Raw genomic sequence first — 25531 nt, 5'->3', positions numbered from 1 at the left:
GCATTGCATCTTGGTGTAATTTAGGTCAAACAGAAACCGTTAATAGCTGCTTAAAGGCATACATGTTTTATTTTTATTATTTACTGCTTGTCCCCTGCAGATACTGATGAGTGCTCTATTGGAAATCCCTGTGGAAATGGAACCTGCACTAATGTTATTGGTGGATTTGAGTGTGCTTGCAATGAGGGCTTTGAACCGGGCACTATGATGACCTGTGAAGGCAAGCATCAAATTCAAAATCAAACTTATTGATGTAGACGTTTAGATCAGTCTCATCTTATTCCTTCATTATTTCAGATGTAAATGAATGCTCCCAGAATCCACTGCTGTGTGCTTTCCGCTGTGTCAACACATTTGGTTCTTATGAATGTATGTGTCCATCCGGCTACGTCCTGAGAGATGACCATCGCATGTGCAGAGGTTTGCTAACCACATCTGAATAGATATCTAGCTATATATAATATCATTGTATTTGGACCGCATGACTTAACTGTTGGTTGCTTTTCCTCCTGAGCAGACCAGGATGAGTGTGCGGAGGACTTGGATGACTGTAACTCAAAGGGCATGATGTGTAAGAACCTGATCGGTACATTCATGTGCATCTGCCCTCCTGGCATGCAGCGGCGCCCAGATGGAGAGGGCTGCATGGGTGAGTGGAATTGACCTCATACATAATGCTACATACTCCTGTACACTCATGCACATTGTTTATGTTCCAATGCCAGATTTGAATGAGTGCCGTGCCAAACCTGGCATCTGTAAGAATGGGAGATGTGTCAACACTGTGGGAAGTTACCGCTGCGAATGCAACGATGGTTTTGAGCCCAGCTCCACAGGAACCGAGTGCATTGGTAAGATACTGCCACAATTTCAATGGCTTTAATTAACACTGAATTAATCAACAGGGAATAATTTTATGTAACTTTTATGACTGTTTAGTTTCAGCTACTAAAAACAAACAAGCTAAAAACTAAAACTCCAAAAATTATCTTAAGCCACTCTGTGTTATAGACAACAGGAAAGGCTACTGTTACATGGAGGCCCTGCAGACCATGTGTCAGCAGTCGTCCACAAACAGAAACAGTGTGACTAAGTCTGAGTGCTGCTGTAACGCCGGCAGAGGATGGGGCACTCAGTGTGAGCTTTGCCCACTCCCTGGCACGGTCCAGTACAAGAAGATGTGCCCTCTTGGACCAGGCTACACTACTGATGGGCGAGGTAATTTCATTTTCTGTAGTTTACAACAGTAATATCTGAACATCTCTCTAACTTTCTTATGTACTCTCAGATATTAACGAGTGCCTAGTGATCCCAGACCTGTGTAAGAATGGTCAATGCATCAACACAATTGGATCCTTCAGATGTCACTGTAATATTGGTTACAAAGCAGACTTTACCGCCACTTCCTGTGTTGGTGAGGGTCGTATCTGAAAATTCTTTTACACATCGAATACCAGTATTGTTTGAGTGAAATTCCTTTTTCTGTTTTCAGATATGGATGAATGTGCTCTGTCCCCAAAGCCTTGTAACTTCCTATGTAAGAACACTGAGGGCAGTTATTTGTGCTCCTGTCCCAGAGGGTACAGCCTGCAGCCAGATGGAAAGACATGTAAAGGTGTGTAGTGGAAATTTTTGCAGCAATATATGTATATTTATTTAGTGCGTTTGCTTGTATTAAACATTTTAAATTAATCCTTTTAACTACATTCACTCATGGACTTAAATTGACCATGTCTCAGATCTGGATGAGTGCTCCACCAAGCAGCACAACTGTCAGTTCCTTTGTGTGAACACCATCGGAGGATTCACCTGCAAATGTCCTCCTGGCTTCACTCAGCACCAGACGGCCTGCATCGGTGAGTGCTCAGTGGGATTGAGCTAATTAGCCCTGTTCTGAGCTAATTGCCATGGGACTGCCAAGCAGATAACCTAGAAAGATTTTTATATTTAAAGCACATTTGTCTTTTTATGGCTTACATAACATAAAAGATACAGAAAGAGAGAAGGAAAAGAGTAGCATATTCTGCCTCTAAGTTACCAATGTCTGTGATCCACAAGCGATATCTCATACTATACATTTACAAAGGCCTTAACGTAATTTTCTTTGTGCAGACAATAATGAATGTGCAGCTCAGAACAGTGTCTGTGGTTCTCGTGCTTCTTGTGTCAACACTCCTGGCAGTTTCAACTGTGAATGTGGCAAAGGATTCTCACTGGATAGCTCTGGAATCGAGTGTGAAGGTAAACAAAGGAAAAGTCTTGAAATCTGTTTGTTGATTCCATGTTTATTTTGTAACTTTGTTGAAATTGTGCTCAGATGTGGATGAATGTGGCAGCAACCACCGCTGTCAACATGGCTGCCAAAACATGATGGGAGGATACCGCTGTGGCTGTCCTCAGGGATATGTGCAGCACTACCAATGGAACCAATGTGTTGGTCAGTAAACATGTTAAGGTAGTTGAGGCAATTCATTTAACTGTTACCATTGAAACTAATACCTTTTCCCCACTGCAGATGAAAACGAGTGCCAGGGAGGAACTGTGTGTGGTTCAGCCTCCTGTTATAACACATTGGGCAGCTACAAGTGTGTATGTCCTTCTGGGTTTGACTTTGAGCAGCAAAGTGGTGGCTGCCAAGACGTGAATGAATGTAGCATGGGCAACAACCCTTGTAGTTATGGCTGCTCCAATACTGATGGAGGGTACCTGTGTGGATGTCCAGGTGGTTTCTACAGAGCTGGGCAAGGGTAAGGACAAAAGCAATGGTTACTAGTTTAACTATTTCAGTTATATTTGTATGTTACTCATCTGCTACCATTGTTCTGTCCAGTCATTGCATCTCAGGCACAGGATTCCCTGGGCAGCTTGCTGAGGGTGAAGAAGATGACAGTCTATCACCAGAGGCCTGCTACGAGTGTAAGATTAATGGTGGAGCTAAGAATGGCCGACACAAGCGCAATGCTGACAGCAATGAGCTCAATCAGGTTTGTGTTCAACTTGGCACATTTTATTCTTTGTGTATTTTCTAGTTTTCCAGATCATTTTCAAAGCCTGTTTTGTTTTTTAGAAGGATGCTGTGAGCATGGCCAGTGTGGACACTCAGGATATCATACCCATGAATGTATCTTTGGCATCCCTGCTAAATAAAGAGCCTCTGTTGGAACTGCTTCCAGCACTGCAGCCCCTAGAGCATCATGTCCGCTACGTCATCACCCAAGGCAACGCCAACGAACACTTCCGTCTGCTGGAACGCCGTGATGGGAAGAGTGTGCTCCGACTTGGCAAGAAGCTCCCTCCGGCTGGGTCCTACAGGCTGGACATCACCAGTCTGCGACTGTTTGGCCCACGCAGGCTACACCAGCTGGAGGAGCAGCATGACACTGACTACCTACAAGGGGAGATAGGAGATGCCCTGCGCATCAAGCTCCATATCCACCTGCACTGAGGTGCCCAGGACTGACTGCCTTCAGGACCAGTACCACCATCAGGAGGGCTATATAAGACTGATTCAATCAGCCATCTACCACCACTCATGCAATTACGATTACTTATGTTTTTTGTTTTAATATACCCTCTCTACATCAATCTGATCCAGCGCTCTCCACTGAAAGAACTGAAGAGGTGACCAAAAGCAGCCAAGTGCTTGGACCATAGCCCAGGACAATTTGTCAGTCCACCAGCACATGCCCCATGTGTTACATTTGTCTTTGTAACACAAATGTAACACAAGAAAAGTGCTTTAAGGCCAGACCTTTCATTGTATATGATGTCTGCTGGGATATACTTCAGATTAGATTATGTATTACAGTAAACCTGGTGTACAAAATCATCTACTCAGAGAGCCAGGCTCACTGTCAGTGGTCCAAGGACTTGTCTGCTTCAATGTCATCACTAACACTGAGCAGGACATCAGCACAGGCTCCTGCTCCAAGTATTGTAGCATGTCATTTTATGTGTTGTTGAAATGTTAACACGAAGGACTGCAACATTTACATGACAATTCAGGTGTTTTCTACTTTAATATTTGTCTGTTTGTACATGGACATTACCCAATCTTTCATAACTCGTAGCTGTATTCTTCTGTGACGTGAGCAGGGATTAGTGTGAATCGTGTTGTGTGCTCCGTGACGCTGTGTGTGAACTCAGAACTGAAGAGGGTGCTAGAGTGTCCCAGCAGGGCCATCAGCAGGTTATAGCTTTTAGGTTTTAAAAATATCTGACTGACACCAGGTTGCATTTTGTATTTATCCTTTAAGGGATCAAGACTTAGGGTGCACTGATTCCAGGCCAAAGTGTTTGAGCTGCTCTGACTGGCACAGGCCTTGTTTACGACATACACATACAGTGACGTCCAGTCTTAAAGGTACATGTACGTGTAACATTACCTCAGCTAACCACAGGTAATGCATCACACTATACTCTCTGAGGGCAAGCACAGGTGGACACCTAACCTCATCTGTCAGGTCATTTCTTGAGATTCTTCTCTCAAAGAGAAAAAAGGTGCTAAATAAAACCTTTGACGCTGTACAAAGAAAAGTGCAGTCTTGAATCTGGATTGCAAAAGTGTTTTGTTACTTTTTGTTATTATGTGTCTGTTTTGTCTCAGTGCTGAAAACAATTATCAGAATTGCTTTTTGAAAATTAAATTGTATATTTTTAAGGAAAATGTAGATTTTTTAATGTTGAGGATGCCAAAATTTACTCAGAGATTTTTTGTTTGAGACTGTTTTTTCCAGACCAAAAAGTGATGTTTTCACCATTTCATGTAAAACCACTGCTTCTTAAACCAGCTGTATTATTAACATTCCTGGTATTGATATATTTTGCTTTCTCATTTACAAAAGGAAACTTGACTGACTACAGCGAGGACCTCTGTTTCTAAGAACACTTTTGCTGCACTGTTTCACGGCCTTTTACAGACTTTGTTCATTATATCCACCTTCTAACCTGGGAACCTTTGTATACTTGTATCTTTTATGATTTATTTTATTTGCCACTATGTTTTTAAAAAGGCAGTTCTGCTCTGCTACAGTGCCACTTGAAACACTATTGTTGTCATTCAAATGTCCAGATCATGTACAAATCACAAGACAAGAATGGCCTCACAAAAAGCTTCAGTGACAATCATCAAAGCACAACTTCCCAGGCAATAAAAGAATCAGCCTTCATCTGTGCTTAGACCTAACCAAAAATGACTGCAGTCTGTAAAATAGGATTCAGTAATGTTACTTTTATCCAACGGCATAAATGAAAATAAAGTACTGTTGGTTAAATTTTTTAAATGTTATTTTGGGTCTATTATGTCAATATATTATATTCAATATTTATAATTTATATTAAGTGTTTCTGCAAAGGTATCATGTGGGGTAAAAGATCCTTAATATTTGGGACACTGATAATAATACAGACATACTAATGATAAAGTTCTTTTAATCCACACTGACTCCAGTCAGTTTATCAAAAGCAATAATCATAAAAAAGTTACAAATCACATATAAGAGCAAATCCTGCCTTGTGGCTGCATTACAAGCTCCAAAACCTACACACTATTAAAGAGGAAGGACAGAGACATAGCAAAACAGAGGCTCCAAACTGGAGTTCAGGGTAGAAAAATAAAGCTTTGTTTTACAGAAAGGTTGCAGTTTGCTTCGTTAGCAGCACACTTGATAGGCTGAATAAAGCAAAGTTTACAACCATGTGACATAGACTCTACAAGAGATTACAGTAAATTCAATATGGCTTCTCAGTTTAGACACAGAGACACACAGACAACATTTGATGAAAATAAACTACGAGCTCAAACTGTTGGAAGCATCTGAACAGTTCAGTTAAATAATTATAATATTCAAACATCTGAGGCTTCTAATAAGCAATTAGCACAAGTGTGTGTCCTAATGGTTTAAAGGGGCAAACAAGTCAATAAGATGACCGCAGTAACAGACCTGCAGGGCCACAATGACATACTGTAGTTCATAAACTCATTTTGAATGTTGCCCTGATGTGGCATTTAGGTTATTACATCTTTGTAATGTTACAAGTTAAGGCAGCTTCATCAAAAGCTCTGTCAATTACAGAACATTGTGGCTCTCTTGATTCCTGTCTTTATAAAAAGTAATTTCCCCTGCAGTAAGACCTAAGATATTATCTAGGAAACCCTCATAGTCATAACACAGTATAGATAAAAGTGTCTATGTTACACTAGTGCATAATCAAACTGTCCCCTCTCCAGCCCCTCCTTGTGGTCAGTCCAGGATGATGCAGGCATGCGGCTATAAGGGTCCAGCAGGATCCTGAAGCACCTGACCAACAGGAAGATGAGGAACAGCATGAGAAGGCCTACGAAGGCCAAGGCCGTACGCTGCTCGTTGTCCACCCCGACCAGGGCCACCGGCGGGCTGCTGCTGCCCCCTCCAGAGCTGCCTCCCAGGGATGAGCTGGCTGGGGACAGCAGCAACTCATAGTCCAGCGTGGGGGCATGGTTCATCCTCCACGGGGCCCTCAGGCACGGTCTGCACACTGACTGGAGTGTGGGAGTGTTTGGTGGGAGCGTGGGGAGCAGGGAAAATGTGTTCATGAGATACTATTTATTGTTTTATCAAACTAAATTTGAAAAGTTAATCTTAAAATGGAAAAAAAAATCTATACGATATTATGCTATATACAACTTAATTACCGTAATTTATTCAATTGGGCTGATGTTCAGTTTGATAGATGTAGGTCTGTGAAGACAAGAGTGGACAGGTCTGCCCTTAATCTACCCTGACAACTTGTCAACTGTCTCACCCCAATCTGTTGTTAAACATAGACTGTTTCTAAGCTGCCTGATGAAGCTGATGGGGGGGGCTTGTTATTTGGGGTATACAGGTCACACTGCCACACCAGGGATCATCTTCACTATGGACATGGACAGATAGGAGCAGACAAAAGCTCCTGTTCCTGCTGAGACAAACACGTGTGTGATTGTGGCCAAGGCTGCTCTCTCTGCAGGGAGCTAATGGATCATAGATGGGTTTCAATCAGTAGAGACGGTACAGGGACACTGTATTTCCTGATTTGTACGGTACGTAAATGTGTGAAAGAACCACGGCAGCAGCAACAGGTGTGTCCGCACTGCATGTACACGCATGGGTCTGTGTGTAATTGGATCACAGGGTCACCAGATCAGTGGTGTTGACTACAAAGCAGGGCATCACTTTGCTGTGGTCTCCTGCTATACACACAAACTTTTACCCTTTTTGTCTGGCAAGTTCAGCTGTATTAAGTAGGTCAGAGTGCTTATAGGCCCTCTTTTCCACTCTCTGTTTGGGATTTTAAAACGAGCTCAGTTGACAAGGGTAACAAGAGGAATGAAATGAGTGGGATATTTAGAAGAGGGCATTTCAGTGTTCATTGTTGTTAGTCAGAAGTAGTTTTTGTTGTAGACATGGGAGTGTAGCTGCAGCTTCCAATCCAGAAGATGTAATACGCAACAGCTCCAGTTAAATCAGCCCCTAAAAACACAAACAAAACCAGATTAGTAAGATCAGTGTGATTTATTTTTTATTATAACATGATCTTGTTACACTGTGTTTTTCTGGGGTTTGCCACCTGCTAGTCTCCATGGACATAATACAGTTATAAATGTATCTATCTTGTGTTTATTCTTTATGGCTAAAAAAACATGCCTCTCCACAGAGCTAATGTATACAACATGGCATGGTGGCATCATGTATGTATCTCCTTGGAGAGAGAAAAATTAAATACCATACTAAGGACCATTCCAGGCAAAGCAACAACATTTTCATCAAGAAAAGCAGCTGACAGCTACACCAGAAAAATTACATAGCGCTTCTTTAAATTTCAAACACAAAAATATTGCAGCTTCACTATTAATTGTCTGTAAAATGAACAATAATGGATTTAATAATTAATTCTTATGCATTAACTGATAAAAGAATTTCATGTTCAACAAGCGTTTCCACATATTGATATGCAGACAGACTGAGTAACACATCTCCTGTAATGACTCTCAATTAGTAATCTGATTATAACATCATTACCAGCACATTAGAAGTAATGGGTGTATCATTACAAACAGCTCACTGCCATTACAGCTGCCTATCCATCAGAGCAATGTTACTGTGGGTGCAGTCTGTCCATGGGCTGACCCCTCACACGCTAAAAGAAAACACAAGGAAGAGATTGGGAAACTCATGAATAATCTACAATCACAGCTCATGTGGCACCTGGTTACATTTCAAATCATGAGGGACACTGTACACAAAGCATTAGGGCGCAGTCATCCATCTGAAAGGCACCATCACTTCAGGGGTTACTTACAAATGGGTTCAGAAGAAGTTGCAAATGTACAGATGTGGATGGAAAAACTACTTAATCAAAATGTGTTTACAGCCTAAACACAATACAGTACAAATAGAATACAAATATACACACACACACACACATATATATATATATATATATATATATATATATATATATATATATATATATATATATATATATATATATATATATATATATATATATATATATATATATATATATTATAGTATAGAATACAGAATACAAATAAAAACAACACTCTAATTAAATAGTGGTAGAATAGAAACTAGATGCCAAAGGCCAGCCTGAATAAATACATTTTAGTTGTTTAAAGTAAATCTAACCATATACTAGTATACATATCATCTATCCTTGAGGCATTCTCCAGAAAGTAACCTACAACAGTAAAGAAAATAAGAGCAGTGTTCTGCCTCTCTACTCTTTTCCATTTGACCACCACAAGATGTTTATCCTGTACAGAGTTTTGGAGTCACTTGGAGTTCAAAGATTTCTGTCCACTACTCAATAGTGTCTCCAGGGAGTTCTGCAGTCAGACACAGCCTGACAGAGCAATCACACACCTGGGAGGTGACACATACTCTGTGTGTGTGTGTGTGTGTGTGTGTATTCAGTTGATACTGACACAAATCATAAGAGATTTACCAGTAAGACACCAACCATTGTATGGCTCATCTCTACTGTTTTATATATGTACAGATCATAATTAATTAATCTCTCAATTTTTTTAATCGCATGACAGCACTAATATATATATATATATATATATATATATATATATATATATATATATATATATATATATTAGTGCTGTCATGCGATTAAAAAAAATTGAGAGATTAATTAATTATGATCTGTAATTAATTAATCTAATTAATCTCTTTTTAATCTCACCTAAAAATGTCTGAGAAAAGCCTTCAATTTGAGGTATTTTCATTTAAATTCATTATTACATTATTGTGGCAGATCAAAAGACTGATATAGATTTAAAAAAGTGACTTTATAAAGTCATTTATTGTTTAACAAATCTCTCCAATTTGGCTGTTGAGCCCAAGTCTCCATGAATAAGAAACTGTTTGCTGTAAAGTAGCAAAGATGAGGAAATCTGAACATAATAACTTTTGTCTACTTAAAGACAATAAAAAGTCCAGTCTTTCCTTAACCATATTTAAAATATTATTGATAGAGAAATGCTTTATATATGAGATCACTGGTTTTAGTCCTGGTTTAGACCTGTTTTAGTCCTACTTTAGTCCTAGTTTAGTCCTGGAATGGGTTAATCCTGGTTTTAGTCCTGGTGTTAGTTCTGGTTTAGTCATGGTTTAGTCCTGGTTTAGACCTGGTTTAGACCTGGTTTTAGTTCTGGTTTTAGTTCTGGTTTTAGTTTTGGTTTAGTCCTGGTTTAGACCTGGTTTTAGTTCTGGTTTTAGTTCTGGTTTAGTCCTGGTTTAGACCTGGTTTTAGTCCTGGTTTAGTCCTGGACTGGGTTAGTCCCGGTTTTAGTCTTGGTGTTAGTTCTGGTTTAGAGGCGCACAGGAGGAAGCGCGGTTTACGCAGCGCACGCGAGAAAACACGATCCACACGCGGCGCACGAGAGGACAGCGGTGTCCGCCCAGTAACTACGGAAGGAAACGTGGTCCGCGCGTTCTCATGTTAATGACGATGATGAAGGTGTGTGTTGGTTTGTGTTTGTGTGTGTTTGTGTGTGTTTGTGTGCGTGTCCCCTCATGTGGCAGGTCACTATAGGACAGTAGTGCAGACATCATGAGCCTATGCAGGTTGTTTTCACCAGTGACATTTAAGTTGTAGACGATTTTATATTTGTTATTTTCTTTTATATCTCATGTCGGGAGAAGAATTTCCAAGACACGAATGCGTTTTTACCTGTGCGCTGCTGACTCTGTTCTACTGGCTCTTCGACCTCGTCCATCGTGCGACTGACGCCGCCAACGTGAACATGACGTCGCTCTTACTGCGCGCGTTTTGTGTGGGTTTCCGGCAATGAGTGGAATTACCGAAATAAAAAAAATTATAAATGTGTTTTTGTGTGTGTTGTTGGCCCAACAATACATAAAAACAGGTTTTATAATAAAGCAACTCGCATACAGAAACAGTAAAGTTAGAGATTAAAAATGAGATTAACGCAATTAAAAAACATAACGCGCTAAATATGACTAATTAATTAATCGCAATTAACGCGATAATTTGACACCCCAAATAAATAAATAATATAATATAAATATAAATATATATATATATATATATAATATATATATATATATATATATATACAATGTCTTATTAAAAATATATCAGATAGACATTTAGATCAATATAGCCCAACCCTATCTGTTTTATGATCACTGTGTATGTCAACTGGTTGTGACAACCAGAATAATCTAAACAATTAAATCATTTCAGACTGATTAGAAAGCTTGTTGAGTGTATACACTCCTCTGCTTCAAGACGAATTGGGTAAAATCACGTGGTTGGACTATGAATTCTGAAAACAGAGGGAAAAGTGAGGAAAATCTTTAGTTTACTAAGAGTCTACACAATTTAAAATGACGATGTTGCATTAACTTCTTAGGTTCTTTTTAAAGACAATGCAGTAAAGTGTATTTACCTTGTTGACATGTTTCGGCTGCTAGCTGCAAGCCATCTTCAGAACTGTCACCAGTGTTGGTGGTGACGTGTCGTATATCAGCTGTTGTTACTTCCTGTAGGCGTGGTCAGCCTGATGGACCTGGCAGGTCGCTCAGACTGACCACGCCTCCCGTCGCCCGGTGTCTCTGGAGGAGGGTGTCCCAGGTGTGTGAAAGGAGGAACGCTCCGTCATCACGGTTAATGCTGTCCGTGCCTCGCTTTCTGATTTCAATGGTCTCCTTGATCCAGCGTTTGAACTTGTTGTTTTCCGATCCAATGATCCGAGCCCCGTCCCAATCCATAATATGGTTGTTCCTTTTACACTGGTCTGATATGGCGGATTTTAGGTTTTCCTGTTCTGCTTTGTCTTTTTGTGTTCTGGTGAGTCTCCCTGACGTTTCCTTTTCGCATTCCTTTTGGTGTTCCTTTTTTCGGATGTGAAATGCCCGGCCTGTTTCCCCTATGTATGATTTATTGCATGATTTGCATTGGATTTCGTAGATGGCATTGCATTTTTGTTCTTGTGGGATTTTGTCCTTGGGATGTACGAGTAGTTGGCGGAGTTTTGTGTATGGTTTTACTACAGTGCTTATGTTGTGTTTTTTCATGGCTCTCTGGATGGGTTCAGTTATACCTCTGATGTATGGTAGTGTGACTATGTTCTTGTGGTCCTGCTGCCCTGTGTTGCATTGTTGTGTTTTTTTCCGGGGTTTGTTGGTTTTATTGATAACTTGTTGTCTGCCTTTGTTTATGGCCCAGCTGGGATACTGACATTGTTTGAGTGCTTGTATGATGTGTCTCTCCTCTTCCTCCCTGACGACAAGATGGCTTGCAGCTAGCAGCCGAAACATGTCAACAAGGTAAATACACTTTACTGCATTGTCTTTAAAAAGAACCTAAGAAGTTAAAGTATATAAGAAGACATAATGAACATCATTGGCTTAAGACGATGTTGCATTTTAACCTGATAAGGATGACAGTGCTGTATGTGTAAAACATAGTGGCACTGGAGGTGGCAGATATATAAAAAAATGAATAATATTGCTATTGTTGTTTTGGAAATATGCAACATTAAGGGGCCCATATTACGTTATGTTCTGATCTATGTTATAATGTTGTTTCCTCATCAAAAACATACCTGGAGTTGTATGTTGTTTCTTTCAGACATGTTTAACACACAGACCCTGCATATCTAGGCTGAATGCTTTGTTTGGATTGTTTTCCATTTGAGAGACCTTGTGATGGCATGTGGTAATTTGGAGTGCTTAGCTGTGTTTTTAAATGCCATACACCTTCACTAGAGATATTTGGATAATTTCAGCCCTGAAATTGTCAATATATGTTGAACAAAAGGTAAATGGTAGCTGTCAACTTGAAAACTACTTCTTCATGACATCACAAGGTGGAACAGAACATTCTGAGCTTTGGAGATGTAGACAGACTAATAATAAAGGGCCACTAAAACATGTGCAAATGAAACAAAACACAATATGCTTTATGTTTTTATGTTATCTAAATTATGTTATATAAACTATATATTACACTGGATGAGGTAGCAACATTCTAACATGGCTTAAAGCTCAAAAGCGTAAATTTTGTGTAATATAGGATGTGTAATTTCACCTTTAATAAGTATATTTATAGGCAAAAGTGTAAAAAAAAATGACCCTCAAAACCTTTAAAAGCACATTTGGATCTGAATATTGTTATTGTGATAATGCAACAAAATCGGCCCACTAACTGCTATCTGGCATCAACTTCCAAGGAGGATAACCTGGCCTCTAAACCTTTTACAGAAACACAATATTTGTATCTCTCGGATTCAAAATGATATTTCCTTAAAACTCAGTGTGGCTCTGAGATGAAGGCTGCTCTCATCAGTCTTTATCAAAATCTCATTAAATAGACAGAAACAACAGAGGCATCCACACAACATGGATCTCATTTACACACACGCACACACGCACGCACGCGCGTGCGCACACACACGCACGCACGCACGCGCGTGCACACACACACACACGCACGAACGAACACTGACGAACACTGACGAACACACTGTTTAAACACTGGTCATCACTCACAGAGCTACTGGTCAGGATAATGTTGACAGAACTCATCAGAGCAAATGAAAGAATAATTTGGTTAGTCCTCAGGTGACCATGCAGTTTCCTTTTCTCTGCACCAACTGTACTCCACCCAACCATCTCTCAATAAAATATAAATATGATAAAATACTACAGAATTAGATTTTATGAAGAAAACTGACAAAGAGTGAAACTGAAAACTGTGTCCCCGCATGTCTGTGCTGTTTGATTTGTTACTGAACATGCTACATTTTTTGTGACAGTCAGTAATGAGTCAAAAGCATAGACTGCATCACAGTAGGAAGTTTCTGATGGAAGCGCATTATCAGTGTGAGGTGTACGGATATTTTGGTTTGAAAATAGACACCAGAACTAGAACACTGTCAGATCAGACCAGTTCTGATCATAATCTGATTTATGGAGTGATCAGATTACTTAGATGTCATGTGAATAATTAGATTACTTTTTCACACAGTTTTGACAAGGAAAAGTATGCAAAAAATTCAAGAAAACATTTTTAAAATTAAAATAGTTATTTTAATTGTTATTTTTAAATTCATTGTACTAAATACAACGGTTACTCTAAAAATGAAAAAAAGTGATATAATTGCGTTATGATAATAAATAATAAATGCGTTATGAGATAATTCTAACCTGACCTTGCAATGATTCCAAATTTTTACTTAGAATATTTACTCAATATTCTACTGTCAAGTGCTTAATTGCTTTCTATGTATTGTTAGTTAATTCAAAAATAAAATTGAATCTATTCCCCAATATGAAACATACCATGTTTACTAATAAAATCAGGCTTTATAAAATGTTTTTTTTATGAAATGTATTATTTTCCCCTTTGCCCACAAAAACAGGTCACACAACATTTGTGTAGAGACAGCTTAGATTTGTCATTATTTCTTGCCTGACTAAGGCCACTCTCCAAAAGTAATTAGACTGCTGAAACCAAAGAAAGGGAGAAAATCGAGGGGGAATGGGGGTAAAGGTCCTCAGTCTGAGGCATAGCTTGCATAGAATTGAATTAACCCCTTACAATTCGCTGCTTATAAAGATAAACTGAAGCAGCAAATAAACTTGCAGGCTTAGGTGGACCAGTCCTTCGATGCTAATGTAGTTTAAAGAGAGATTATGCTGCCAGTGCAGTGCGTATGTCTATTGGCTGTAAAGGAGTGGACAGCCTGATATAGTGATGCCCATCACTGAGCCTTATTGATATTCAAATGTCTAATGGCACTTTCTCCATTCACAGCTGTGAACAGACAAAGAAAGTTTATGAAGCACAACAATGAGAGGAAGCCAAATATAGGCCCAGTATGCCAAAAGAAAATGTGGCAACACTTTTACCTCTAATAAAGATCAATATAGAAGATTCAGGCAGGGGAACTATATTTTACTTATATTATGGTATATATTTTTGTAATGGTTAATAATTCTTATTTTATTGCAGTAGTACTGAAATGTAGTATAAAATGATGGCCACTATTTGCCAGACTGTGATGCGTTGTATTTGTGAGACTCAATAAGAGGTAATTGCAAATCAGCCTTTTGAAATGTATCAAGAGAAATGGATAAAATGTGCATTAGAAGCCGGTGCATTTGGTATTCGGTCATTTCCCAGCAATCTTTTGTCATCAACACACACTCCTTTGCTCCTCCTTCATCAGTTTGATATATGGATCTTACAGTCCACCTCTGCAAGAACTGTTTGCTCAGAGCAGGAAAGATGAAAAAGCAATGGGGTTAGTGATGGAAAGAAAATACAGTTCAATACAGCTGGTGGAGCACACGGCTAAAACAGGACCTGTGCATCTGTAGCATTGCACCTGAGCAGTTTCATCTGTACAGAGGGCCACGATCTATCATTCTATCCAGATGCACACTTTAACACACAGGGTTTTCTTAATCAGCATATTTCAGGCTTCAGCGCCACATCTGCTTTTCCTTCCTTTTTAAAGTGTTTAAAGATTTCTCTGTGATATTTTTTATCCATCAGGATCCACGATTTCTATAATATTGTGTTCCATTATAAGACAATGCCAAATGAGGTCAGTATTGGGTTGAAGCACAATTAAAACTCAATAACTCTGGTATCAAAAACAATATAAAACACATATTGTATTCCCCATAAATATTTAACATTTCCTACTTTTGTTCTATGTACCAGACCTCTAACCCTAATAACTATTAAAAAAAAAACAACCACACACATAAGAACAACATAGCTGTTAAGCCATGTCCATATAAACTGATGAGACAGACTGACTACTCACGACTTCCCTTATTGCTTCAAAGTGATGTAACAGGCAATTGAAAACCTCCCATTATGAGGTAATATCTTTGTAATATAACATCTGCACATAATAAATCAATGGGCTGTATTTTAGCTCTATAAAAAGGCTCAAGCACAAACTGAGTTTTATTACATTCAGTCGTGACTTTGCGGTCTCTAAATTTCACTTCTTCTGTTTTTACGGCACCTCAGGGCTAACTCAGAGCCACACAGGCCGGAGACACATTTGTTGCTTCCAGACATCAGGCCCATGATGCAGTTCTGCAGACAGGCTACACAAGTAACCACCTTCTCCCTCTCACCCCTTCTTACCCAAGCCATAAAGGTCCTATATTAAGCGAAATTAACTATTGGGAGCTTTAGACCATGTTACAATTTTGTTACATCCTCAAAAACATACCCAAAGCTGTGATTTGTTTCAGTTACATATGTTTGAGTAATCCTTTATTAATAATATGTAGCACATCTCCAAAGTTCAAAATGCTTCATTGTGATGTCATGAAGTGACAGTTTTCAAATTAACAGCTACCCTTTATCTTTAGTTCAATAAAGATGGGCAATTCCAGGGCTGAAGTTATCCAAATGATTCTAGTGAAGGTGTATGGAGTTTAAAAACACAGTGAAGGACATCCTGTATTACCACATGGCATCACAAAATTAAACAGAGTGTTTTCTCTACATATGCCTAAATATGCAGGGTTTGTGTCTTAAACATGTGTGAATGAAACAAAACACAGCTCTGGTTATGTTTTTGATGAGGAAACAACATTATAGCATAGATCAGAAAATAATATAATATAGGACCTTTAATTACCTCTGTCATATTGCTCCCATCAGCCCCTCTGTGCCACTGCAGTTTTCGAACTCTCTCTAAAGCCTGAACCATCCAGGTGAATGAAACTGTCACTGCCATCATGTCCAGCTCCTCTTGCATCATTTATTCATATGAGACCTTAAGACCAGGGGTAAATGTCCATCTCAAAAACACCTTCAGAACATAATGTTGACATTTGTGTGCACCACTTTCACATTTTAATTCACAAATAATGGTGTTCAAAAGTAAATGCAACAGAGCCAAAATGACAGAGACGCTCAAATACTTAGATGACGAGACACATCCATAAATGTAATCAATCAAAAACTGGAGGAGTTTCTCTGAGGACGCTGAGCTAGGACTGTCGATAAATTAATTTCATTGTTCCTTCCAGAAAGTTCAAGACAGATTTGAAAAGAAGTTAAAATAAAATTATACCACAAACTCCTTTCTTATATTCTCCCTTCTTGTAGAAATGCCTAAATTCTCCTATTCAAATTGACTGAAAAATCTATTTTAATCTACATTTACAAAAATAACAATTCTCTTAACTTCTTGCGGCTAGAGTTGGCTTCTATAAGAGAAGACAATCCAACCTGTATTTATCCCTCAGTGGACAAATTCTAGAGTTGCAGCACATAGCTCAAGAACAATATGTATTATGTACAGTACACCATATGGACAGAATAAAAAGCAGGTAAAATGACATCAGTGTACCAGAGGTGGTCCTTATTATGTTACAGTATATTTCTCAATAGAGTTTGGAAAATGATTTCAAGAATTGTGTTAATTGTTATTTTCAGTTATTCCGTTCATTTATGCCATGATCCTGATCTGGCATGGCTACTGGATTATTTTTAAGTTCCAGTCCTTTTAAAAAATTCCAAAGGAACCCTGACTCTCCCAGCCATCAAGGTGAATAAATGTCACTCCAATCATGTCCTCTCCCTCCTCCATCTTTTATTCACAAATCACACACATGAAATATTCACGTCGCGATGAGGCCACTCCACAAGTGGCAGTTGTGAGTTGATGAATATGTGGCTGCAGGAGGTTTATGTTGGAGATCATTTATTTCCGAGGCAGAGAGGGAGGTACAGGGGGATATAGGCGCCACCAAGTCCTATAGCTCACCTTGGAGGACCCCCTGCCGCTGTCACAATGGCTAACAGTGCGGCCCACAGCAGCACTGAGGTTGAGAGGCGGTCACATGAAAGATGAGGCAAGAAAAGGCTGCAGAAAGAGAGGGATGGATGCAGGGAGGAGAGAAGAGGAAAGGTCGCGAGCAGAATGGTAATGCGTGCAACTCACGTCTGACTCGGACGCGGCAGACGAGCAGAGGATACCAAGGGACTGCATGGGGTCACCAGGCATCAATCACACAGGGCAGAGGGATGAAGAGGATGGAGTCAAAGAGATGAGTGAAGGGAAAATACTCAGCGTTGGGGTTGATATGGAGATGTCAGCAGTACTAAAGTCACAAGACAGCAGTTTCTTTCTATCAAGCAGCAGTTTAGTCAAGTCCACTGGGACAGAGCCTGTGTCAACTGGCTGATAACTGTCAGAGAGATTACATGCCAAGTCCAAATGTATTAGCTTTCAACAGTTTGTAAACATACTTACATATAGATCATTAAACTCTTCTAATTTAGAGGAAGTAGCCTGTCTGATCTGATTACATAGTATTATTAGGCCAGGTTATAGGTCAGATCTGTGGAGAAACAACCCCGTAAGAATGTTGTTCAAGGCAATAACATTTCCACAGAATCAAACAGGTGACAGACCCTACACCAAAAATGTTAATCTTTGAGTAAAGTACATTTACTACACAGAAGAACTACTACTAAAGGTCCTATATTACACAAAAATAACTTGTGAACTTTAAAATGTTGTTACCTCATCAAAAATATATCTGGAGATGTGTTTTGTTTTATTCAGACATGTTGATGTAAACTGGGTTTATTAGCCTGTCTATCTCTGTAAAGCTCAAAATGCTCTGTTCCACCTTGTGATGTTATGATGGTATGGTAGTTTTTCAACAGCTACCTTTGACCTTTAGTTCAATAGAGATTGGGAACTCCAGCGCTGAAATCATCCAAATGATTCTTTTGAAGGTGTATGGAGTTTAAAAATACATTGGAGCTCTTAATGTATTACTACATGACATCACAAGGTGGAACAGAGTATTTTCTGTTTGAGAGAGGAACACATGCTAAATATGCAAGATTTGTGTGTTAAACGCATGAATAAAACAAAACACAACTCCAGGTATGTACATAGTTAAGAAAATAGTTTAATATAGACCCTTTAATAGTCATTAATAATGACATTTTGAGACACACTCCTTTTACAACACCAGTGAAAAAGTTACCATTGTCAAAAAAATCCCTTCACCTTTTGTTAGACAGCAACGCTTTCAGTTCTCAACAATGAAGAGAGGGGTCTAAAATGCTGATTCTGAACTGAAATAGGTTTGCTCAGCAGGGAGATGCTGAATACTTAGATCCCCACTAACAATAAGCCTTTGGTAGGGCCCCATAAGAAGAGATTAAACAGTGAAGAAAAGTCACAGCAAAGGCAAAGACATATCACCTTTCTAAAGTGGAGCAGAGCAAACATGCTGGGTTAATTTAAAGATCATAATGGGACAAAGCAGAGCAGAGACAGGAACAATTGGGTGTTGTCATTGGGAATCTGAGTTACCACAAACCAAGGAGGGGAGTCCCTGGCCACAGTGAGTTATTAAAGAGCTATAGATTATATAGAAGATAAATATTTGCTGAGACTTTCCTAAGCTTTCATTGATGGTTTCACAAGTCAAGGTTGAGCACTTGCTTGTGGTGGTTCATAAGTTATACTGGGGGGTGAAAGCCTTACAGCTGTGTGAATGTAAGCAGAAGGGAGCAGTTTATGAGACAGCAGGTTCTTTCTAATGGAACACGACACCAAAACTAAGTGAGTTACTGGCAAAACACTGTGTTGTAAAGTAAATTAGTTTTGTAAATATATATATATTCACTTTAGAATATCTGTCAATCAAATATAATTCAATTAGGTCTGAGCACTATGGTGAAAAAAATGGAGATTGTGATCTGATCTCTATAACAACGTGCATTTTAGTTCTTGTCTGTTTAATGCAGTTTTATGCTTACAAACTTCTGCCCTCCCCCTCTTCTAACAGGTCAACATCTTTCATGCTCTGAGTGAGTGACAGAAATAACCAATCACAGTGAAAGTGAACTCGCAAAAGAAATTGCTTTAGTTATCTCTTCAATAATTTAAATTATGTTAAATAATGTAAATGAACTGTGACAAAATCAGAAATCATGGAATTATTTTTTTGTTTCCCTTTGTTCACCCCAAATCCCCCAAAAATTTGTATTCATGATTTTTTATTTATACATTTTTTATCAAGTTCATCATAATTCACCCAGTCAGTATCTCTATGTCTGTCTATAATATTATTATTATTATTATTATTATTATTAGTAGTAGTAGTAGTAGTAGTAGTAGTAGTAGTAGTAGTAGTAGTAGTAGTAGTATATATCTTTTTCTCTGACAATCCACAGGTCACGCACTAAAAAAATTATAGAGGCTGACCAAGAGGAGTGTGTGCCTGAGCACTGAATCACATATGTGACAATCTAATAAAAAATGCACATAGCCACAAGATCAGATCACAATTATTATTTTTTTTATCATCATGTTGACCAGCACTTGTTTGTGTCTTCACTATAAATTATTAATACACTTCTAAGTATGGGTCAGTGACAATTGTTGGTTCTAGTAAACAATGAGACAGCAGCTGACAACAGTATAACAGTACAGTGCAGCATATAATTGAACATGTTGATGAGTGGGTAGTCTAAGGGCTTTCTCTTTCCTCTCTATCTCCTCTTATTACATGACATTAATGGACAACAAAAAACTTCCTGCCAATCAGTGCATCAATAGCAGAAAGCTTCTGGGTGTTGTCATCATGGTAAAATGGCCACAACTGGAATAAAAGAGCTTTACACTATTTCAAACTGGTCTCCAGGGTCTTCTAGGTGACATAGGACAATGCCCTTGCTTGGTTTATGAGCAATAGAATTCAGCTACATGAGGTCATGCTGCAGTATATCTACTATGTGTGAGTGCCATGTCATTGCACACTAAAGGTACATGGTGTGAAAAAAAGTTTCTATACTTTCAGTTGCAAAAAAACTACTTACTGAACATGTCCTGATTTCTGCATATCGACTTTGCTCCGGGCTATAAAATAGAAACATTAATAACAACATTAAACTACATTTAATTAAGCTGTCCCAAGGTAACATTATAAATTATGCAAATTGGACAAGTTTGTCCAGTTTGACCCTCTAGTAAATAAACCTTCAGCTATGTACAGTGTAACACAACTCTAAGCTTTTCAGTGTTAAGCTGTTGACCCATTCTCCTCTGAGTATCCCTTTCACCTGAACGTGCGATCTCAAACTGGATTGAGGCCAACTCCAGACCAGTGCAATGGAGCACTTGTATGTGGTGATCCTAGATCCTAACCCCACATTACCCATTGCTGTTAACAAGGCCACTTCATTATTTAACAGCTGTCACTGTTATCTGAGACAATACGGATGAAGGAGGCTGTGCTAGATCCAGAGCCTGGCACAGATTTCAGATAAGCAGCGGCGTTGGCTGGACCACACCTCTCAGGCCAACAACCAGATCACATTTCTCTTAAGTGGAATAGCAATCATAAGCTCAACTCAGGGCAATGATCTGCAAAGCAGACATTCAAAAATATTAAAAGGAAAATGTGATTTTCACCCTGAGTGACAGCACTAATTTGAACAGACTGGCTGTTGAGTATACAGTATGTAGATATGTTGTCCTGATGACCTATGCAGTTTGAGAAGGGGAACATTGATAAGTCTCTCCATATTTCTGAAGGTGTCTCACTTGGTGATAAAAGAAGAGGAAAATGCATTGGCATTGTCAAAGTAATTTCATGGCACATTGGTCCATGATGTGATAACCTGGTGAGTTGGGGCTTTCAAATAAATCACAGTAAGCAGTTTTTAAAGGGGGCTTGTGTCATGTATGTTTATAGAAATAAATTGAATTCAGGAAATGCCTGTCAAAAACATCACCTTCCACAAAAATAGCCACACTCTCATACAGATCCTGATAACTCAGCTCTTTCCTGACCCTATAGCTAGTAGGTGTCACCATTTACATTCAAACATTTCCTGATTCTCATTAGGCAGCTGTCTCAAAAACAACTTGCATTACTCTAAAGAATATTTTGAAATTTAGTCACAGATTGCTAAGTCAAATACTCAAAAACTTAGTTTCCTTAGAAAGGTCCTTGCTTATGTCACTAACCTCCCTCCTCAATAGCTGTTCTTGGGTCCAGTGTATGTCGGCCGCCTCAAACTTTGCTCCGAGGGTCCCTCTCTCTCGTCCCTCCTCCACTGATACGGCTGCTGCTGCTGCTGAGTGTAGGTCTGCTTTGAGAAACACAAGGAGGCAGGCACAGACTCTAAAAACTCCCCACCCACTCTGGCATCCCCCAAGACTCTCAGCCAATCACAACGCTCATCTCTATACACTGAAACATGCTGTGAAATATTCAAAACAAAAATGCCACTTGGCACCACACATATTTGGGCGTGTCAATACATATTTTTACTTTCTGTTTACTTTTGGGGATAACCCAATGTATCTTAATTATTAACTTACTATAATGAATACTATTATTATATTCATTACTACAGATTAGTTACAAAATGAATACATGTTAAGTATCAATAGAGGGTTTTTGTTTTTTTTTAAAGCTGGAAGCTGAAGTGCTTAGTCACAAGCTCAAACAGATGGGAACAATTTGTATCCTTTATTTATTTATTTATTTCATATTTACATAGCAATTGCATTGGATAAACCAGATGTATTGTTTCAAGCGTCAATGCACCTGAACCTGAAATTGTCCATATGAGGCTTTTAGGGATGGCAAGAATAATCATAACAGTGACAGTTATCCTTATATGTGGAGTTAGAACTATATTCTCAAGTTTTAGTATCAGTTCTACATGGAGGAGAAAGGTAAGTTAAAAATGCAAAGTGAAGGCATTAGTAAGAGCTGTGACTGTGCTTCCTCCGCTGATGCTGTGTGGGCGCCGTGGAGACGTGTGCTAGCCCTCTGACAGCCCAGCAGGACATACATCTATTATCACTGCGCTACATTTAATTAAAGCCATTTTCTCTCTGAACAAAATGGCAGCTTCACATTAGGGGCATAAAAATGTCTCTGTGTTTTGAAGTGGCCGTGTGGGTGTACCGAAGTGCTTTCCAGATATGGATTATGCAGTTCTCCCAAGTGACTGTTAAAATGTAAATAGCGAATCAGTGAATTTCACAGAATGTTATAGCAATGGCCTGAGAGTAAATCTGTCTTTTAGAATGACTATAAACATAATTGTAGGTTAAAATCACAGCATAGTTTTCTAGTTGCTTCTTTGTGTTTGGTGATTATATGAATGGAAATTGGACTTATGGGGCTACTCTATTGCTTCTTTCTATAAGCTATGCAAACAAAGATTAGAGGCATTTTAGTAAAGGTTAGTCCTGACTAAAATCTACATGATCCAAAATATTTGACCCTTTTCTTTTGTGTCTCTTTGTTAGGTTATAGTACATTTTATTGAGCCAGTGAGGAAATGTGAAGTCTGCATTCGCCCAGTCCGTCAGTGCCACTGGTGCAACCTGTCAAGAGTTAGAGCACTCAGGGACCCTTCCCAACATATTGAGTTGCAGTTATGAAAAGTGTCAATTTCACTAAATATGGTTCATAGAAATTACAGTCTAGTTTTATGGTGCATCACTTTTTCATTAAGCTTCATTACACATACAGCAGATGCTCAATACTACACTTGTAATCAAAATGATATAAACGTATAATTATCCCTGAATGTACATTAAATGACAGTTTTGGGTGTAGTCTTGCTTGTTCGTGTGTGTGTGTGGGTGGAGGGGCAGGTGGCCATGACCAATCAATAAGGCTGATAATGAGATCTGAGGGGTGTCATTATAGTGGGCCCTTGGGCTTGAAATGCCCCCTCTTCCCTAAAGATCATGCTTGTCTCCTCTCCTCTGAGCAAGCAACTACCTCATTAACCTTTGGAGCAAGCACAACACTGACCAGCCACCATTCACTATTTCCCTAACTTGTTCTCTTGTTGTTTCAATGCCAAGCAAATAAACATTCAAACTCCCATTCACAAAAGCATACATCGGCTGGTCATTTTTTTAGGTACTTTTTCTAATACACAAATGCACAAATACATTAAGTGTGTAAACTGCAAATCAAACACATGTTTTTAAAGCATCTACTGACACAATCCATTCTATTCAGTGTTTGACAATTGGAGGAAAATAGTTACTGAATGGCCTGGTGGTTTTCAGATAATAACTCAAGCAACCACACCTATGAGGACCCGCAGAAGAACAAAACTCTTGCTGTGGATTTGAGTCGCTAAAGAAAACACACTGCGAGAATAAGAAGGCCAGTGTATAGTACAGTAGTCCAAGGAAAAAAGTTCTGAGCCAATGCATGAATAATTTCTCCTTGTCCCTGACTGCATGCCCCTTGTGGCAGTAATTCCAGCTCTGGCGGAGACCACACATAGATGGATTATCGCAGTGCAAACCGATGGCCAGTGTTTTCAAAGTGAAAGTGAAAAGTGAGCCGGGTGAGTGAAAGTCATTAGGGCCCGTGGGAATCATACGGGTCTGTTTGGAGCCACTGACCTTCAGAGCCATGTCACTTCCCCTGTGGAGCGTTTGTGTGCACGTGTGGCTACTATAGGGGACTGGCTGATTGAGTGCGGCGCTGAGAAATGGAACAGAAGTGTAGAACAACATCGTCTAAGCAAAAGGACATAGGTTTCGGTTTGTACAAGTGGACAGGAGCCGCTGGAGAAACTACCAACAGAAATAACTGACAAAATAAAGCAATACTAGTGAAATTCTCAGAATATTGTGAAAAGAAATAATGTATGATTCTTACTTACTTCAGTACTTGTTGAAATTAGATTTTGAATAAATTTAACAAAAGTAGACATACATAAAACCCTCATTGTTATTCTTGATACAGTAACTTGCCCAAAATCTTAAAGCAACATTAAAGGTCATTGTCTATTTATATGCCATTACTATAAGCAATATCTTACCTATCCCATACTGCCTATGTCTTTCTGCTTTGCATATGTGAATAACAAAATGCTCATTGGTAAATAAATATATACAAAATGAAAATTAATTGCTGCAGTTTAAACATGCGGCATCAGCAGTTCTCTAGCATGCATGAGCACACTGTACAAATAAGCGAAGGATTAGTTCTAATTATATGTATCTTTTCTATATGCATGGGGTTTTCAGTATTTGTATTTTAGACACTGACTGGAAAGGAGCCATGTCTGTGTACTGGTATGTGTGTCCTCTACAGTAAAACACCTGAGGACAGACCATGAGCTAGGTCAGAGGAAAGGTCATCAAAACATTTAACCATTTGCCCCATTATACCTGCTTATGAAATGTCATTCATCACATATTTCACAAATTCACCATGGATCAAAACAGTTCCAGGACCGGGCCTCTGTGGGAGCTCACTCACCTCCACAGTCTCCCACCAGCTCCCCCCGCTGACCCTTGCTTCATGCTCCATTTCATATTCTATTTTGGTTTAATTACTCCAAAATGTCTAGCCAAGGTCTTGAGAAGCCAGCAACCTTGCCAGTCAGATAAGTGTCAGTAGAATTCATGCATGTATTAAATGTCTTATACTTATTACCATAACATTATACCTTGTTGTATTCAATCATAAGTTACAACAAGCTGCTGTCGATCACATCTCATGGCATAAAATGACATTTACTTAACCCCTGACAGTCAGTACAGCACACTACAGATGTATAATGTCGAGATGAAGACTATAGTCTAGTTACTTGACCTGGCTCAGTCAGTCAATCCTTAGGGGGTGTGGTGAGATACCCTGAAGGATACTGAGCAGTAGTATTTGATACTGATCTAAAAATACAAATGTGAAAAATATAAATGTGTGCCATAGACTGTATAAAGCAGTGGACTAAGGAAGCGTGATGTCACTGCGTTCAGCTCCAGTCAAATGAAGCTCATGATGCTAGCAGTTATAGGTCCATATTAGGAATAATAATTTATTTGCATACAAAGTGAAATAAAAACATCATGTAGATGGGTTAATAAGAACATTTTAAGACCAAAATGACATGGCTCACTGCAGCGGTTATGTCAATGGAGTCAGAAGCGTTCCTGACAAAC

The 25531-nt window shown here is 39.0% G+C and overlaps 2 protein-coding genes across 5 annotated transcripts in view; one reads left to right on the top strand and one right to left on the bottom strand.

Annotated features, from left to right (window-relative positions):
• The window catches only part of LOC110160066 (fibrillin-2-like), a 57575-nt gene extending 52288 nt beyond the window's left edge, over positions 1–5287 (top strand). Inside the window, 13 exon segments of the mRNA XM_020924673.2 lie at positions 101–220; positions 298–420; positions 518–649; positions 726–851; positions 1012–1218; positions 1289–1414; positions 1493–1615; positions 1740–1856; positions 2113–2241; positions 2318–2437; positions 2516–2747; positions 2831–2984; positions 3068–5287. Of these exon segments, the coding sequence (XP_020780332.2) occupies positions 101–220; positions 298–420; positions 518–649; positions 726–851; positions 1012–1218; positions 1289–1414; positions 1493–1615; positions 1740–1856; positions 2113–2241; positions 2318–2437; positions 2516–2747; positions 2831–2984; positions 3068–3445 (2087 nt within the window). The 3' untranslated portion in view covers positions 3446–5287.
• Positions 5288–5515: 228 nt separating this feature from the next.
• Positions 5516–25531, bottom strand: part of LOC110160101 (cortexin-1-like) — a 28053-nt gene continuing 8037 nt past the window's right edge. The window contains exons 2-4 of one of the 4 annotated variants that reach the window (XM_055164693.1): positions 21563–21684; positions 20410–20449; positions 5516–7490 (exon numbers count right to left, since the gene is read on the bottom strand). In XM_055164693.1, the coding sequence (XP_055020668.1) occupies positions 6194–6574 (381 nt within the window). In that variant the 5' untranslated portion in view covers positions 6575–7490; positions 20410–20449; positions 21563–21684 and the 3' untranslated portion in view covers positions 5516–6193. Of the gene's footprint in view, positions 7491–8039; positions 8158–17818; positions 17864–20409; positions 20450–21562; positions 21688–25531 lie in introns of those variants that run through there. The other 3 variants (XM_055164694.1, XM_055164696.1, XM_055164695.1) reach the window with 3 other exon arrangements.

The sequence above is a fragment of the Boleophthalmus pectinirostris genome, unplaced genomic scaffold (assembly GCF_026225935.1).
Source record: "Boleophthalmus pectinirostris isolate CB_2022bp ecotype Guang Dong unplaced genomic scaffold, ASM2622593v1 HiC_scaffold_7, whole genome shotgun sequence".
NCBI classification, from domain to species: domain Eukaryota; kingdom Metazoa; phylum Chordata; class Actinopteri; order Gobiiformes; family Gobiidae; genus Boleophthalmus; species Boleophthalmus pectinirostris.
Note: the sequence above shows the minus strand (reverse complement) of the source record. Positions and strands in the feature narration are given on the sequence as shown.